Below are 20,193 nucleotides of genomic sequence, written 5' to 3' on the forward strand. Positions count from 1 at the left end.
AAAGTCATTTCAGCAATTCACTGAATTTACAGAGGGCAAGTAAATACTTGCCCTACAGTACAACTTTGCCCTTTTTTCCAGTGTAGTGTAGTGTAGTGTAGTGTGATCTCGGATTTGGTATATATAGTTAGGGGGTGTATGGGGGGCAAAGACCCCCACTTGGGTGGGTTCGGCTTGTGTGGCTGTTGGTTCATTGTGCTGTATGGCAAGTATTTACTTGCCCTCATTAAATTCATTGAATTGCAGAAACAATTTTCACTGAATGAAGGTCAACAATCTGGTGTTCAGTGCAATTGCATTGCGACAAAGTAATATAGACTCCATAACTAATCACTATCCATTGGGATTTTAATATTTTGTGAGATTCAGAAAAGCAGAGCATGCTGCAGACAACGTGGCATGCAAAACTGAAATACAATGCACACACAAGCAATTTTAGAGGTAACATACATGCTTTGCTGATGTGCATTGCAGTAATTATGTCATATGCAAGGCAAAGAATAGAAAATATACAATTTCAGACAAAGCTTTTTTTTCAGAAATGGACCTAAACAATCGCAAATAACATTTCAGGCCAGAAGAATAGGCTCTACTACCAATGCCTGAGTCCCAGGTACTTAAAGATCAGTGCTGCAAAGCCATGGACTTGAGCAGGCTTTAGCTCAAATGGGTTGGCTCTTATTATTTACATGTTGGTGAGGTGCAGCAGCCATGTAGAGAAATTGGAGCTGTCATACTGCCCTTATATGTAGCTTATCTTGAGCAAGGTAAGTGCAGTAACCAATTGGGAGGACATTAGACAAGGTGAGAGTGTACATTAAGGTTTCAGGCAGTGATGGGAGGTTAGGTTTAGGATGCAATGCAAGTTTTAGGTTTAGTGCACTGTAAAGGAGTTTAAAATTAGGAGGTGGTCAGGGATTTATGTTTGGGAAGTGGGAGGGGATTTTTAGGTTCAGGGAGCAAGAGGGGAGTTTGGGTTTAGGGACCAGAAGGGTTTAGGGTCAGGAAGTGGGAAGGGCAGTTTAGGTTTAGGGAGCAGGAGACAAATTTAGGATTAAAGAGCACGAGTGGAGTTTTATATTCATGAAGCAATCAAGGAACTTTAGCTTTAAGGAGGACAGAGTGGAGTTTTTATTTTAAGGAGCATTCAATTAATTTAGTATTATGGAACAATCTGGAATGCTACGGTTAGGTTAAAGACCAGGCAAGAGTTTTAAGATTATACTTAGATCTCTGGTGGGGCTATGCCATTTGGCAGGGTTGGGCAATGAGAGTGCTAGGTATTTTAAGTAGGATCATGCTAGTGGGTTTTAGGGCAATTGTCATTTAGGCCAAGAAGCAGTGACCAAGTGTACTGTAAGCTACTAGCATGGCAGCTGTTGTAGTAGATCCAGAAAAGGGTCTATTCCATGTTTCTAAGGCCTAGGTCCTAAAAAATCACTGTTTCAATGCCACAAATCTGAGTGGCTTGTAAATTGCATGAGCTACCATTTGTTCCTAAACTTGACTATATGTTATAGTGAGGTACAACAGCCATACAGTTCGAGCAAGGAAAGTGCAACAGCTGTGGAGAGGGACTGGGATAAAGTAGGAGCATAGTTTAAGGTTTCAGGCAGTCATCGAGGGAAGGGATGTAGATTTAGGGAGCAGGAGGAGATTTAGGGATAGAAGTGGGAAGGCTGTTTAGGGCAAGGTGCCCTTTGGGATTTTAAGGTTTCAGGCAATGAACAGGAGTGGAAATTTGAGTTTAGGGAGCAGGGGGAGTTTTAGCTTCAGGGAGCAGAAGAGGAGTTTAAGGTTTGGAAGGGAGTGGAATTTTAGGTTTACGGAGTAATCAGTGACATTAGGTTTAGGGACATGGAGTGGAGCTTAAGGTTTAAGGAGTAATTGGGGAACTTTAAAATTATAGAGAAGGAGGACAGTGCTATTATTAGGGTTAGGGATCAGGTGAAAGTTTTATTATAAAAAACTGGAGCTCTGATAGCGGTATGCCATTGAGCAGAGCCCAGTGTTGTGATGGCTAAGTAATTTAAATAAGATAACCCTATTTGGAGGCAGGGCACTTACTACTTAGATCCAATAACAGCAAGTGTATTGCAAGTTACTAGCATGTGAGCCTGCACAGTCAACCCAAAATAAGATAGCTAAACACAGCTCTTACAATCAGTTTACTATTCTGTTAGGATGGAGTGACCCTCAAGATGCTCATATTAAAAAGAGTAACAGGGCACAGTCCCTCACATTAACAAAAGTGCAGTTTAACTCTTAAGCTTTGGTTACTTCATTTACAACTATACTGTCATTTGGGAGTGTTGGATTTCCCAGTGCAGTTTGAGATATATGCCTAACTTTTGTTCCTGTAATATTCTAAAACTCTAAGCTGTGTTCTTGTTTGGTTATCATATATCTTGGTGGTGCTTAATAGCTACATGTTGGAGTATTGACTGTTTTAACTCTTTCTTTCTTCCTTCCTTCCTTCCTTCCTTTTTTTCTAATTATGGCATGGTGTGTTGTTATGTATTTTGAATATTTTCAGTCTTTATAATGTTGTCTGGGCCACTAATTACTGTGCTTGTATTTTATTTTATTTTTTATTTTTTTTATTTGATTTTACAATTACAATTCAATAACCAATCAACCTATTTACAAATACAACTAGACTGAATTATAAACAGTGTCCATAACAAAGTATACATATACAATCAGCTAATATTTCTCTAGTAATTTACACAATTTCTGCCAAGCAATTAATTGATGTGGTGTATTGCTAGTTCTCATTTTTATGGTAGAAATTTCATTATTACAAATTTATTTAACTAAATGTTTAAAATCACTGTTAAATGAGATGGTAGACTTAGTTTTCCATTTTTTTTTGTAATGACTTTCCTTGCTATCGATAAAATTGACCATAAAAGAGGTATTTGCTATGTCGGTATAACTTCTGGGATTGGTGTATAGAATAAATAAGAGAATCTGTGATAATACAATTATCTGTCCACAACACTTTACAAAAGTATCTAATCTGTCCAAAAAGATGTTTTTGCATTTAATAATTACACCCAACCAATCAGCATCAAGTGTTGATGCATATCTCCAACACTTTATATATATATATTTTTTTGTAATTTATGGCAACTTTATGTGGTGTTAAGAAGCTCCTATGTAAGAATTAGCAAGTGAATTTAGTGAATATTCTCTGGTATGGGAAAAATGTTGACTTTCCTGCTGATTTCAAAGTTTTTTTTTTTTTTTTTTTACTATAAACTCCTCTGTTTATTTTAGTTGAGTAGTTCCAGAAGGATAAGTCTGGAGTGATAAATTCACTTCTAGTAATTTTATATATCCTTGACATGAATGAAGTATCCATATATGAACCTTAATAATATTAGACAAGAACTATACAATTTTAGGTATGGTTTTAGTAAGTGTGTCTAATGTTAATATAATTTTATTTTGAATTAATTCTTTACAAAAATGAATATAAAGACAGTTACTACTCTGCAAACTGTATCTAGCTGTCAATCTGCTGAATGTATATTATTTCCAGTAAAAATTAGTTCCAATACATCAAATTACTTTTCTTTAACTCGAACATTTTACTTGTATAAAAGGAAATCAAGCAATCATTTGTAAAAGCTATCAGGAAAAATGTTGATAATAAGTTTTTAGTTAAATGATATGAATACATAAGTCTTTAGAATATTAATAATAATTGATTTATGAGTGGAAGGTTGTTTATCATTTAGGGTATAGTTTTTTGAATCTACATACAGACATTTCTTTCTATTTTAATCAGAGGATCAATCATTTATTTCCTAATAACATATTCTCATGAAATGATTTCCAGTGTGATGAGTATGATAATTTAAACCACATGAGTATTGTATTAACAACAACTGAATTTAAATAAAGGTCTATATTCAGAAAACCAGTACCTGCCTCCTCCCAACTTACTGTATACCAGTGTAAGGAGATTCTAGGTTTCTTTGGATAGCATAAGAATTTAAGTAAAATGGCATTTATTTTTTGTGGTTCCCTTAAGTGGGGAAGAATTAACGATTGACTGATGAATACAATTTTTGTTAATATAATCATTTTGATTAGTAATAGTTTGTCTTCAAAAGTGAAAATAATCTGTTCCAGTTTTCTGTTAGATTTATTATTGTATTAATTAGGTGTTGATAATTAACATACATTGATTTTTTATAACTGGAGTCAATGCTAACTCCTAAGTATTTCACGTGTGTTTTCCTAGTTAAAGTTTTTGAAAGAGTTTAACTTTAAGGTTGGTTTGTTTGTTTATCAGAAGTATTTTACTTTTATTATGGTTAAATTTTAGTCCTGACACTTTCTCAAATAAATCTATTCAGTTAACTAAATATTCCAGCAATGTTTCAATATCTCCACGTTATTAATAAATCATCTGCAAAAAGTTGAATTTTGGGAGAGAGTTTATCATTTAATTTGTAACCTTTTATGTTTGCATTATTTCTTATATGGTTAGCAAATGATTACATGGTGAGTGCAAAAAGTAAAGATGGCAAGGGGCATCCTTGTTTTGTAGCCTATAAAACGTTAACTGGGCTAGAGATGGCAGAACCAGTCTTTACAAAAGAGAGAGCATTTCTGTTGAGCTTTTTGATTAATACTATAAAGTCTGTGGGAAAATCATATTTATGTAGTACTTTGAATAAAAGGGACCAGTTTAGGGAATAAAAACCTTTATCCATATCTAGGCATATTATTTTTAATTCATTCTTCTTTTTATTAGCTATAACTTTTAAGGACAACACCTTATTATCCTGTACTTTCCTATTAATTATGAATCCTGTTTGGTCTTTGTTTATTAGATCAGAGAGCATGGTGTTTAGTCTTTTTGCCAATATAGACATAAAAATCTTATAATCTATATTCAAGAGAGATACTGTTCTATAAGATGAACATGAAGCAAAATCTGTATCAGGTTTTAAGATAGGAATGACAAGAGAATATTTCCATGAAGGCCATATATTAGAGGTACTTTTGACTTCCACAAATGTATTAATTCTTAGTATTTTGTCAGGGGAAAAGTTTATAAAACTCAGGGATTATCCCATCTAGTCCTTGTACTTTGTGTGTTTTTAGATTTTTGATTTGATCTTTTAATTCTTTAAAGGTAAAGGATATATCTATTTTTCTTTTATGCTGTTTTAATAATTTTTCGATTTTTTTTTTTAGAAAGCCATTGAAGGTCTTGGTATTACTTATATTTGGCTTTATACTGCTGATTCCTTCATAATACTTATTTAAACAATTTAATATGTCTTTTAAGTCTGATACTTTATTTGCTTTATTCTTCTCTTTATACATACTTTTATTTATAAGATTCTTATTCATATACTTTGATCTGATTGCTATCTTGTATAAGCTGTTAGGGTTTATTGAATATGATTGTAGTTTGATATTTTCTAAATTAATAGAAATTGTATGGTGAAGAATATCTTGATATTCAAAGCAAAAATCTCTCTCCAACTAATAAAACAGCCGGTGTACAAATTCTGTAGTATCCAGCAAAAGAAGAAACACCAGCTGTACCACAGCAATGTAGTTTATTAAGATAGTAAGCGCTTTCAGGGATCCAACCCCTTCATCAGACAACAAGTGGAACCTTACACAATTTATAGTGGAATCAATTAAGGACAATTAACTTTCCTGAAAGAAACAATAACATTATTCTGTTAAGTATATTAACTATAGTAAAAAAAACATAAAATCATCACAATGTTGTGTATAAAAATGTGCAACACACTGCATATAAAATTATTAAAAGCAATCAACATATAAAAATGTTGTTGTCACACAAAAGAACCTAAGAACATACAAATCTGTTAAGCTCAACTATGATATGTGCAATAGAACTACTTCATATATACCTATGTGTGTGTGTGTGATATATATAAACATATATATATATATATATATATATATATTTATATATATATATATATATATATATATATATATATATATATATAAACATCGAATAACCTCTAAGCCATACTCATAGGAATATAGTCATATAGTGTGCAATACCTTAACAATAAGTATAAATATATATACAAAACACTTATCAAGTAAGCATAGAATAACAGCTGATATCTTATTTAATGTTTTAATGACCGAGCTTTTAAAAAAGGTTTCAAGGATACCTTGTTATTCAGGCCAGGGGGTTTATCAGCACTGAATAACATTATCCATTTCTGTTCCACAGCCTCGGTGTCATTCACCAATTCCCTCCCTCTTCTATTATCAAATAGAATTTCTAAAACTAGAAATTTAAATGTATGATTAGACCCTTCATTTCTATTATGCATGGCTAGGGTGCTACTCTCTTTTCTATTTCTAATGTCTCTGTAGTGTTCCAATATTTTATCCTTAAACTACTTGTTTTACCAATGTAGAAAGAAAAACATATGACACAATATGCAAAATAAACAACATTAGATGTTTTACAATCAGCATAATGGGCATGGTTAAAACTAAAGACCATGTGTGGATGTGTAAAACTCCTGCTTATGTGAACATGTGCACAGGCTGTCCAACTTCTGCATGCATATGTGCCTATCTTGTCAGATTTGCACCAGGTACTAGATATGTCAGATTTATAACATAAATGGCTGTTCAATGTTCTATTGTTACAAAACGTAAAATTCGGTTTAGCTTCAATTACTCCCTTTAGACCTTCAACAGTAGAAAGGATACCCCAGTTCCTATTAATGACATCACAAACATTACTAATATTGCTGGCAAATGCCAAAGGCATCCTCAGTTTGTTATCAGCTATATTACTGTGGAAACTTACATAATTGGCATCTGCAATATTGGTAGAATTCGGGACAACTCTGTCTCTAAAACATGGTTTACAGTGGTCACCCCTGGTCTTCCATGCTTCATTTATATATCTATCAATCATCTGGCCATTATAGCCTCTCTCCAAAAAGTCAGACTTTAATTTATGGAGTGCTCCATATAACTCTACATCATCATTAAATAGCCTCATTACTCTAAATACTTGCCCTTTTATTACATTGCGGTTGGTATAGTTTGGGTGCATACTTGTGTTGTGCAGGAAGTTATTTTTCCTAACTGGCTTCCTATAGAGACTAGTCTTAATATTATTCAGGTGGTCTTTGCTCACCCTCATATCCAAAAAATCAATTTCATGTGTAGAATAATTAAACGTAAATCTAAGGATGTTTGTGGTCCCATTTAAATAACAAATAAATTTGTTCAGCTCAACTTCGGTGCCCTGCCACAACAAAAAAATATCATCCACAAACCTAGTATACCAAACTGTGTGTTCACTATATAGTTCAGTGGACAGAACAAGGGAACATTCCCAATGCACTAATGAAAAGTTGGCGTAGCTATTGGCACAAGCTGTGCCCATAGCCACGCCAACCTTCTGGATATAATAATCACTAACAAAAATAAAGATTTTATTTTTCAGAACAATATACAATAAAGTACAAATCAAATCACATTTACTAGAAGTAACTCTTGCATCATTCAACACTTCTCTCACATTGTCTATAACCCATTGATTCGAAATGACTGTGAACAGTGGTTCTATATCTAAAGTTACAAAAAAACAATCAGTATATACAAAAGCCCATTTCAAGCTTTTTCTAAACAAGTTTTGGAATCTTTAAGAACACTGTCACAGCCATCCAGTACAGGGTATAAATTATTTTCAACATATATAGACAGGGGTTCAGTAGCCCATCCTCTGCTAGATAATATTGGGCACATTGGTGGGGTACAAAGATATTTATGTACCTTAGGTAAACCATATACCATAGGAATAACGGGGTGGTTAACTAAAAAATATTCAAACAGTGGCTCATTTATCATGCATGTAATCAATAAATCAAAAACCAGAAAGGATATTTTATCTATAATACCCTTCACCACAGTCAGTGCTACACATTGGTACGTTATTGTGTCATTCAATAAAACATACATTTGTTTAAAATATAAATCTTTTGCTAAAACCACAAGGGCCCCTCCCTAGTCAGCAGGTCGAATCTCTATCAAACCTAGGGCTTTCAAATCATTTAAGGTGTTGTATACAACACTAGATAAATTAGAAAACTAGTTAGAACAAATATCAGAGGCTAAAACTTCTCTTATCTGTCTATCACAGACTTCAATGAAAGTGTCAATAGTAGCATTGTTAGGGGGAATACGCACATGGCTTCTTAAAAATACATGTGTCTGACTGAACAGATGAGGGAAACATAGCACCTAAAGTCAAGTTTCTGCCAAAGAGTCTCAAGTCTTTCAAGACATCAGTAAGTACAGCTTTCTTAGCCGGTATAAAGTTTAGGCCTTTATTCAGTAATGTCATCTGAGCCTCAATTAAAACATGTGAAGAAATGTTGAAAATCAAACCTGTTTGAACCTCTTTCAGTTCTGTCCTTCTGCACTCAGTGGTCTCCGTGGATTCCAGTTCTTTGAGCGTCCTCTGATGGGAAGAGAATTTTCTAGTAAAAAACAGCTCATATTATTTAAAGGTTGAGCTTCATCCGCACTACTCTGACCATTAGCGAATGGATGCTGATTCCTTGGGTCTTTATGTTTCACTACCAAGCCTTCCCAGGCATTTGTTAATACTGGAGATGGTTTACTGATCGAATTCTGCTCAAAAGCTGTTCTCTTCATGCCCTCAATATCAGATGTCGGTACAGTTGTTACAGCATTCACTTATACACTTGCCAACCCAGAAGTGGAAGACATTTGACTCAACGGCTCCATTCGATCCCGTCCCTCTAAGCTGATAGCTGTAATAGGTTCAGCTGTGGCTATATGCTGTACATTATTCATGATGGGCCATTCTCTCACCCAGGAAAACACATTCCCTGCTTAAAAATCATTGTAGTCATTATTCAGTTTATGTGTTTTTGTGCCAAGTAACCTCTTTTCATAACCCTGTATATTTTTGTGCAGTGTCTCCATCTTGACACCAAGCAACTCTGGGGGATATTGTTCATATATCTGCTTGTGTAGGAAATTAATATCTCTGGCTAGGTCTTCCTCCTGTGGCCGAAAAAAATCAATAAGGAGATGTGGGTATCTTGCACTACACTTCAAATTAATTATTTGCCACTGCCAAAGCAATTCTGGATATATCTGTCCATACGTAGGCATTGTTAAAACTCGAAGACCTCTCGGTACAAGATTATGTTTAAGTGAAGCCTCAGAATGAAACCATTGCCATTGGAGGCACTTAAACTTGTACAGTTTATTTTCAAGGTCTTTAAATTTAGTAAGAAAATCAGCATAGAGTTCCAAATCATTACTTACAGCAGTATCAGATGTCTGCAAACCCATAATCAAACCCACATTCAGCAGTGGATTATCAGTAACAGTCAGTAGATCATTAAAGCATTCAAAGGAACATTTGTTAATGTCCTTGCTGCCACTCTTGTTAGGATTAAAAGATAATTTCAATTGTAAAGTTTCTATGCTTCCATCAGCCATGTGAAGTTGTAGATGAAATAAAAATATTGTGTGTTTGAGAGTTACTTCTTATGTCTGACTTGTTGACACATTACCTGTATAGCAGTATTTTTCTGTAGAGTATTGTAACCATCAGGAATTGGAGGAGACCATGTTCTTGCTGCTGCCCACATCTGAAGAAGTGTTTCTAAATGAAAACGCAAACTTGGTATGTTAATGTGGAGTATTTGAAACGTGTTATTCAGTGTCTAATAAAATTTGTGTCCTTGGTCCTCGCTTGTACTGTGGCTTCATTGTTTCATCGTGCTTGTACCTGTTTTAGGTTTAGATGAAATAAAAATAGACACACAAAGCAAAAATCTCTCTCCAACTAATAAAACAGCCAGTGTACAAATTCCTTTAGCAAAAATCTACTTAAATCTCTTGACAGTAAGTGGGTTTCTTGAACAAATATAATGTCAGACGTATGCATCAATAAATATTTATTTATGCTACTTTTCTTCATAGTGTTATTTAACCCATTTACATTTGAGAGACACTTGTATGATGTCATTATTTAAAGTGAATTGTTTTAATGACATTTTGCAATGTTTTTCTGTACTAATTTTTAAAAAGTCATAATTTTTTTGTTATGGACAAGAATGTAAGGCTTAACTTAAGAACAACAACAACAAACAAAACAAAAATCTTCAGCATGAAATATATTATTCCCATACACACCACAAACTAACCAACCCATGACACCTTCTTGCTATTTCCTGCAACTGCTATTAGAATAAAAATCTGAGGAAATGTGGTTAATGGTTTAAATTTGATTAAAGAAGATAATTATTTATATATCAAATCAAATTGTAAACTACAATAACTAAACAACTAAATTTTTTGTCTCAAAACTGTTATCGTTATGCTTCCTTGCAGATATAATTAATAAAACATATTAACAAAAATATTCAAATAAGCTATATGTTGTTCTGCAATAAAATGTGTTCAAGTACAACAATCAAAACCTTCTCTCTTTGCTATTGTATCTAAACATAAATAAACTAACATTTCAGAAAGATAAATACAAGCCTTATGCAATTTCGTTAAGACTAAATGCTTACATGCTTGTCGTTTTCAGTTAAAAAGTAGATTATTATTTTAAAAAGTCATCTGAAGATCCATTTTTTAATTCCAATTGGTCTCCTGTGTTTGTCTTGGAAATAAGAGTTCAAAGGTCACAGTTTACTTCCTTGTTTCAGTTGCGAATGATTCTTCACAAAGATGGAGAGCCACAGGAACACATAGAAGCTCTTACTGGTTTTAAAAACCCACCAGAGTTTCAAAAGTAAGTCAATGGGAATTTAAACTGTAAAAAGAAAGCTTTAAAACTCAGACAGCTTGCAGATGTGCTACATAAACTGCAAATGAAATGAAAGACTTTTTATAGCATTTTTTTCCACTTCAATGTCAAAAACAGTGCAAAACATATTCATTATTACATATTACATCAAGTTATTGACTTCTAACATACAAAACAACACTATAAATCCATTAACTTTCTTTTTTATACCTAATTAAACTAAGTTCTAAATATTGAGTTAACCAATGAAATTAATAACAGATGAAAAGACGAAAGTATTACTGTTACATGCATGGAGGCCTACATACAAAAATCAACCTCTTCTTCTTACATCAGACTCAATTTGTTTTTATCATATACTATTCTACTGTTATAGTAAAGTGGTGGGGGTAAACAGTGTCTGTGTGATTGATTAAAGACAACTGCAATATATAATTATATTGATTTTTTGTGTGATCAAAGTGTTATATAAACTATAAAAATGTATATATTATACATAGCTTCCCCTTTAAGTTGTAATATAGATTGTTGTTACTGAGAAGCTGAAAATGATGCATGTATGTAGTTTAAAGGAAAAAGAGTTTTACATTTACCTGAGTATCTCAGGAAACAGCAGGCTATTTTAATGAGGTTTAAAATAAAAAGACTTACAAGTTATGTATTTGTCTCTAGTTTTTTTTTTTTTTTTGATTAACCAGTAATTTTTTGAGGCTTGTCTCTAAAGTGATGCTGGAATCCATTTCTTCAAATGGATTTAATAAGTTCTTTTTCTGAACAAAAGTGACAGGCTCCTCCAGTGTTTCAAATGTTTTTTTTTTTTTTCTCTTCAGGTAGAAAAAAAATCTTTATTTTGCAGAGAAGATTAAATGGGTTTTGATGCCATCTTTTTTCAGAAAATTTAGTAGAGGAATATGGGCTTTCCTTTTCGAGATCACAACAGAAGAATATTCATTGTCAAATCTAATTTCAGAGTCTCCTAATTTCCAAGGTTTGAGAGACCAAGTAGTTTTCAGTTCAAGATCTTTATTTTGACTAGAAAAAGAAATTTACTATAATAGATCTTGGATGTATATTTTTGAGAGAATTGTAACCAAAGATCTGAGAGCTCTCTCTATACCTTTGGGGACCCCATAAAATCTGATATTGTTTCTTCTGTCTCTATTTTTTCTATAAGTTTGTTATTTTATTGTAATACAAATTCAATATTGTGTTCTCTCTCAAATATTCTACAGCCAGTATCTGAAATAGAGTCTTCCACTGCTGCTATCTTGACTCTCTGTTGTTTAATGACATCATTTATTGATTCAATTTCTTTCGTACGCATCATTTATTAATTCAAATTGTTTGGTGATGCCTTCTTTCATTTTATCTATTTTATAGTCAAGTTTGTCTATTTTAAGTGCCAGGTCCTAACTATTAGAAAGAATTGACTGCAGCTCCTTCTTCATTGTATTTTCTTATTGAGCATGCCTAGAATGGTTCATCTTCTTTCAGATAGATTTTTCTTTTTGTCTTTCCTCTTGAAGTTTGACAGTTATATATATATATATATATATATATATATATATATATATATATATATATATATATATAAAGTATTACTTGATTTTTACACCAGTATGATCCTCAGTGTTTCCACATCATTATTTCTGAACTTTTAAATAGTAATTGGTGAAATTAACAAAGCAATCCTGTCAGAAGTAATTGAATGAAGCAGAGCAGAATTTCATAATTTATGCTTTCAGCTCTCCATCTTGACCATGCCCCCCCACCCGTGCTTGTATTTTATGACTTAATACACAGATAGATAGGCAGAAGGAAAGATAGATATTATTTCATTTGTTGTGATTGTTAACAGACATAAACAGGCAATTATCTATTCAGTTAGCAAGCTAAAACATATGTTTCCCTAATAAATGCAGTTTAGCTAATTTTTGATGGTATCACCTGCAACTTTAATAGATGTATTTCTATCTGCATAGTAGTTGGAATACTGGCAGAGTTTGCTACATTATTTGAATTGTTACATGTTACTCATACAGTAGATTTCTCCTTTAGGCTTAGTGAATTTCTTCTGAGTGAAGCTTTTATAGTGTAACTTGAAGTTTGTTTGACATATTATATTTTTGCCCACTGAAGTTAAAAAGAAAGTATTTCTTTCAGCTTACAGAATTTATTTATAGAACTGACAGAATGAAAACATGAATATTAACATTGTTTGTTTTTATGTGACCTAAATCTGGCATAACTTTTGTTTCTTTAGCTAAATGTGTCAGTCCATATATTTTTTTCTTAATTTAGATCCATTTTCTATCAGATGTTCTACTTACTTACTCCATCTCTGTTTTATGTACTTCCCAAACAGTGGAAGAGATAGTAAATCATACAAATGATTTTATGCTTAAATTACACAATGTAGTTGTTTGCAAATTCAGTTTGTACATTGCTTTGGCTATGACGGAGCTTTTATGTTAAATCTTCTACGTGCCTTTCTTGAATATTCAGATGTTTTTCTTCCTTTCTCAGTGTATGATGGGGGAAGTCTTATCAATAATATCTAAGTAGTATTCATGGGTCATTATGAGTGCACTGGGGCAGAGTTTTGGCTGGCTACACCTAATGGACCCGGTGATTCATAAACCAGCACTGCTTACATGACATGCATGATTAAAAGCAATGTTAATCACATATACATGTGGCCAAGTCAATGTGCAGGACAAGCAGGCCTTCTTTGTAGCCATATCACATCCCCGAAGATGCATCATGTTAGATCATGCCATGGACAAAGTTAAGTATAATCAGCAGTAGTAAACAATGAACGCGTGCAAGCACCCGAGTAGTTATGATGAGTTCACATGCACAAGTTCATGATGTTGATGTAATATATGGCAATATATATCAATATGTACATTTATATCTATTATAAATATATATATATATATATATATATATATATATATATATATATATATATATATATAGATATAGATATATTATTCATTCAGGCCTATAGTGTCTTTTTTGTATATTTCCAGTTAACATCCATAGCTTCTTATGGCATCCAGACCTTTTCTGGGTTCGTCTTCTTTAACTAAGTAACTTACCAGAAAATAATAGGCAATACTGGAATGAGCAATGGTTTCTTAACAAAATTATACTAAGATTATTAATCTAAGATATCTCACAGTAGAGAAATCAGTCACTGTTTGCCACTTATTACTTGTATTTATGTTTATATTTTTATAACTGACAGACCTATATGCTATTGAGGGGCATAGTATGAAATGTTTTAGTACTATTAGCTTTTCCAGATTTATTGTGCTTAGAGGTTGGAAGGTATGATTAGAACAGCAGAAATAATTGCATGACTGCACTGAGCCATTGCAAGATTTAGAATAACAGCTTTAACTGTACTTTATACTTCATATTTGAATGTTATGCACGGTGACATTTAAGTCATTTGCACACATTGATGGTAAGCTCCATTGGATGGTGCATGCCAAGATCTTAGTGCATTCATTGGATTTTTCTCTATTTTTGCCAAAGAATGAGAGCTGTCATTTCGCTATGGCTATTCATTGGCATCAAAGTTTTTTTTTTTGGTGTCACTGATTGTGAGTTTTTCCATTTCTGTTGGTTTAAATCATTGGCTAATTACATTCAACAAAGTTGTTTTGATAGATTTTGACTTTAAGTAACTAAAAATCTTTAAGAAGCAGATATAGCTATAATATGAAATTTCCTGACATTAGAGTAGAATAAAAATGTTTAGATTTAATGCTACAGGAAATCTCATTTTGTAACAAGAAAAATACTTTGGGTAAGTGTGATATATATTAAAGGAAGAAGCAACTATGACTCAAAAAAATCTTCAGGTATCCTCTGCAATAAAGTGCTAGGTATGAAAACTGTTTAAACACAGTCTTTAGAATGTAGCTCTTCTCATGAGAAATCAATAAACCACAAAAAGGATTGCAGTGAAATTTGGACTAAATAACAAACCACAGTTCACTCAGAGCACCCAAATAAGAGCCCAGGTCACTCGAAGGAATTTTATTCAAACAAAATACTGTACAAGAATTAATGCTGCTTGTACAACTTGGCGTTCGTATGGTTCTCACAACTAATTCTGAAACTTATAGGTGTAAACATGAATGACTAATGTTGGTCTGTCCAATGGCATTTGTTTTTTTAATGGTGTTATACTATTTAAATGATGCAAGGTGATTTGATTTTGTATCTGATGAAGTTTTTTACGAAAACGCCAAGTTGTACAAGCAGCGTTAATTCTTGTGCAGTATTTTGTTTGAATAAAATTCCTTTGAGTGACCTGGGCTGTTATTTGGCTGCTCTGAGTGAACTGCGGTTTCTTCTCATGAGAAAACCTATTTAAAATGAAAAACAAAGCATTGTCAGCCATACCTTGTTAGTATTGCAGTTACTGTGGAGCAGTTTAATGCCAGCGATTAAAGATATAAGCTGATGGCATGCTAACATTCTCAGTTCTGGGCTGATTCTCCCTGTCTCCATTTGTTTACTGTGCAAATCAAATCAAAGCCAACATTTAATGAGGCAGAATTTTTTTTTTTTTACCAGCAGTAAGAAACACTTGTGCCTCATATATTTATATTTACCTGGTAAATAAATAAAATAGATTGCAGTTCTTTACTCCTCTTTACTACTTCTTTACTACTTTAGTAAAAGGCAAATATCTATTAATCACCATGGATGTACAAAGCCTATTCACAAGTATTCCCAATGATAAGGGAATAGAGGCAATACGAGAGCTGATCTCTATGCATCCTTCATTTGATAGTAGTAAGCAGATTTTGATATGCCAACTACTTAATATTGTTCTCTCTAACAATGTATTCTCGTATGGTGAGTGCATATTTATACAAAAAGCAGGGGTAGCTATGGGTACCCCTTGCGCAAACATGTACGCCAACTTGGTTGTACATCAGTGGGAGAAGGAATTTGTATTTAGACATCAGTGGTTCACTAAAGTCATTGTATACAAAAGTTTTGTAGATGACATCCTAGTGGTCCGGGATGGAACAGCAGATGAATTTAGTGAATTTATGCATGAGTTGAGCAGTACTTCAAGTTTCTTGAAGTTTACTATAGAAACATCATATGAGTCAGTGGACTTTTTAGAAGTTACTTTGTTTATTCAAGAAGGCAAACTTATATCAAAGTTACACAGGAAAGCATGCTGGAAAAACACTATATTGCGGTTTGACAGCATGCATCCACGACACATTTTCAAGGGTATAGTGAAAAGTCAGTTTCACAGACTATCCAGAATTTGTAAAAATAATGTTGATTTAACAGCAGAAGCTAATAAAATGGAGGCTATATTCTCAAAGAGAGGCTACAATGAAAGTATTGTGAGAGAAATTAGAACACAAATTCTGAATGATACAAATACAACTGATCATTTTGGTGTTTATCAACCGATCAGTGATATATTTACTCCTTACCATTCCAATAATATAGGAGAAAAAGTTAGGTTTACAACTACATATACCAATGATATATCTAATATCAAGAAAATCATTATTGATAACTGGCATGTATTAACAATTGATGAACAAACTCAGAGAATAGTAGGTACTTTTCCTTCATTTACTTTTAGAAACAATAAGAATTTGAAAAGGCTCCTATGTGTCAACTCAGGGGTTATTAATGCCAATAGAACTTTTATTACTAGGAAAACAGGTACTTTTCCATGTTACCGTTGAAATTATTGCAAATATATTTCAAGAAACCAAGTTTTTGAACATCCATTTATGAATGTTTCTTTCATTCCGAAGTTTCTAGCTACTTGTGACACTTCGGGTTTGGTTTATTTAGCTACCTGTACCTCATGTTCTGCCTTTTACATTGGGATGACAAAGAGAAAGTTAAAAAATAGGATATATAATCATTTGTACGATATTGAACATGGAAATGAGTTGAATGCCTTAGCTAGGCATATTAAATTATATCCTGATCATTCTTTTGTATTTAGAGTGTTGCAGATTATTAAGCAGAATTTTAGAGGTGGCGACTGTATGTTATTGCTTGAACAGAAAGAATTACAGTGGATTTTTAAACTAAGGGGGCATCTTTCACCTGGTCTCAATAACTACATAACACTTAGATCCCATCTTAAATCCCGTAGGTAAATTCAATATACTCAGTCTTAAATTCCATTTTTTCATGTTTGAATATAATTTAATACAGGACACCATATGATGAGTAGTGTTTAGCTTTGTATTTAATTTATTTATTTATTTATTCACATGCAACTTTTCCATAAATATATATTTATTTAAAATGTAATGCTATATTATTCAGATTTTACAGAATTATGAATTATGACATTTTGTCATGTGTTTATAAACTATTTATATATATTTAGATTCCTACTGATTTTATTTAAGATGCATTTATTCATATATTCATTTATTTATTTATAATTTTTTTAGTTGGATAAATATAGTTTATATTATAAGGCCTGAAATTTAATATATATACCTCATTTTATATTCATGTTTTTTAAAAAAACTTTCCACTTGCTTGGTATTTGCTAAATGAAACACTTTTTGTTTTATATACTAGCAGGGAACGTTTTTTGTTATATGCTGCCTGAAAGGTTTTTATATTATTAATTGCATTTATCCACTAATTGGTTGATTGATTGTTAATTAGTACTTGAAATGATTATGATGATGCTTTTGTTCTGTATAAAAAGGAAGCAACAGCTTCATTTTAAGTCATGGTCTGAAGAAGCGTATCCTTTTGATACACCTCCAATAAAGCTGTTTTTACCAAAATTTTATTCAAGATTATCGTGGTGAGTCTGTGGTTCTCCTTTTTGGATATTTCTTCTGTTTTGTACCGTGACTCTTCAGTGGAGCAGCTCATTTTATTTAAATTGTTCTTTACTCCTCTCTACATTTTATCAAAAAAAGCTGTTTGTGTTTGTTTTATGATTAGAAAAATACAAAAATTATTAGTTAACAAAACAGTTAGTATCTAAATGCCAACATTTTCATACTGTTTTATTAATTTAAATTTGCATTATAATATGCATAAGCAAACATAACTTTTAAGGTTAGCTATATGTACATTAGAGTTGAAAATGAGAATGACTGTGAAGGAACGACAAGGGATAAAAGAAATAGCAGTATTCAATGCAAACTTTAAACTCTAAATTTTTTCTCTGGATAAATTCAGTAGTGTCACATTCTCATTTTTCTATTTCAGATAGACCACCAGCTCCTGTCAATGTTACTGTTACTCAGCTGAAGGCCAATTCTGCAACTGTGACATGGGATGTACCTGAAGGAGATACAGTTATCGGCTATGCCATCTCTCAGCAGGTAAGCAAGAAATCACATTATTTTTATATTTAAAGCAGAAACAGTGCATTGTGTACCTGTAATATGTCTGAAGCAAGAAGCAGAGGTAACTCAAAATAATCTTCCAAGGTATCCTGGATATGATCATTGTTTAAATGCATATCTCAATATGTGCAATTTTTATTAAGACATATGTTTTAAATTGAAAAGCGTCTGTATATCTATATTGTTTCACCTGTTGCAGCTGTTTATTACTTCATAACACAAAGTGATTTGTCCTAAAAGATTGTCATTTCTAACCATGATTTAGTTGACAAATTAAATGGTGGTTTATTCAACATTCACTTTAAGACTTTCAAAACAATGGTGAAATATCCAGGAAAATTACAGTAAATTAAAAGTAATAACAGGAGTACCGTAAAAAGCTTAAGGTTCTTTATATAAAAACTGAAACCACAGAGCAATTACAGAGAACACAGCAAAACTCAGCAAAACAGAAGTCAAATCACAGATGGAGCATCAGTTGTACATTTAACCACGCTCATATAATTGCATATTCATGAGTGATCTAATCACAGCCGAAACATCATTCCAAACAAAAGTGCACAATGTGAGACCTAAAATTTTAAGTACTGTTGCACCCCCATGCATAATTAATTTCTGCCTAACTCATATAATCTGTTAATAGTTTATTGTGATGTTTTCCCAAACTAGGTATCTGTAATCTGTGACATAAAATCACCCAAAACACCTCCCTGGAATACAGAAAGGATCCCACCAGCAGTAGTAAGTGGGGCTGCTAAAAGAGACTGCTTCTGCAATTGCAGAAAATGAAATTCAGAGACATGTTAGCCATAATGAGGAAAACTTCGTTATTGGCTTATTTGTGTGTTTGTGAACTGCAGGGTGTTAATGCTGGTGCTAATCAGCACTTTCATGCAGTACAGGTGGACAGTGGTCTCACCTTCGATAACCACATCACCACAACAGTCAGGAAATCCTTCTATGTGGCACACCTCATCACTAAGGGCTTTTCATCCAGAAAAAAGGAGGTCATTGTCCCACTGTACTCATCCCTCATTAGAACCATTATAGAGTACAATGCCCAGTTTGGTATGTACCCTCACAAGACATCTGCAACAGCTGGAAAGGCCGCAGAAATACCTCACTAAAAGAATCACAGGCTTAAAGCAGATGCCCTATGCTGACTGTCTAAAAAAACTTCAGCTATACTCTGTGGCATATCTTCTACTCAGAGGCAATCTCTGCCTAACATACAAGGTCATGTCAATCCCTGAGCTGTTGGACATGCTCCACTTAAAGAAATCCCAATCCCACAGAGCCACATGCTCCAGGGATCTAAACCTTGTCATCACAATAAACAAAACATGCTGGAGGGATGGGTTCTAGACTGCCCATACATGTCAAGCAGAGCGCCTCCTTGGCCCTCTTCAAAAGGAACCTTGACGATTGGATGGGAGATAGGAAATTCACCCCGGGGATCACGTCAGTCGCCCTGCTAGACAGGAGTCCAGGGAAGAAAATATTGTGGGAAGAAATGGCCTTAGTTATGTTCTGCTCCTTTTGTCTCTGACTGACTTCAGATATCATTCATACTCCTCCATTTCCTTTCTCATTATTATATAATTAGAATTAATAATAAGACAAATCTCCTTCACTTACTTCTCTTCACCTCTGCCTCCCTCCACTTCATACTACATACTATATTTCACTTTTTCCTCTTCCCTATAACCAGCAATATTTCAAAAGTTACTTCAAGCTTCATGTCTCTTTCTACTGGTATGAGCATCCTGTCTAACAAACTATCAGTGTATACTTTCACCTCAAAACACCTCTCTTACTGCAGTTTACTCAGCGCACTATGAAATAAGGAGTAGCTACACCAATATATTTCTCTGCCTTTTTAATCACTCACATTATATTTATTTTAAGCACAAAATACTTCACTACCACCACTCTTCTCAAAAAATGAAACTCATA

At 33.2% G+C, this 20,193-nt stretch overlaps 1 protein-coding gene across 2 annotated transcripts in view; it reads left to right on the forward strand.

The window, feature by feature from the left end:
- Positions 1 to 20,193, forward strand: part of FNDC4 (fibronectin type III domain containing 4) — a 1,069,876-nt gene that overhangs the window by 476,973 nt on the left and 572,710 nt on the right. For both annotated transcript variants that reach the window (XM_044062790.1, XM_044062789.1), the window contains exon 2: positions 18,098 to 18,213. In XM_044062790.1, the coding sequence (XP_043918725.1) occupies positions 18,098 to 18,213 (116 nt within the window). The remainder of the gene's footprint in view (positions 1 to 18,097; positions 18,214 to 20,193) is intronic.

The sequence above is a fragment of the Protopterus annectens genome, chromosome 2.part1 (genome assembly GCF_019279795.1).
Source record: "Protopterus annectens isolate FY-2018-M chromosome 2.part1, PAN1.0, whole genome shotgun sequence".
NCBI lineage: Eukaryota > Metazoa > Chordata > Ceratodontiformes > Protopteridae > Protopterus > Protopterus annectens.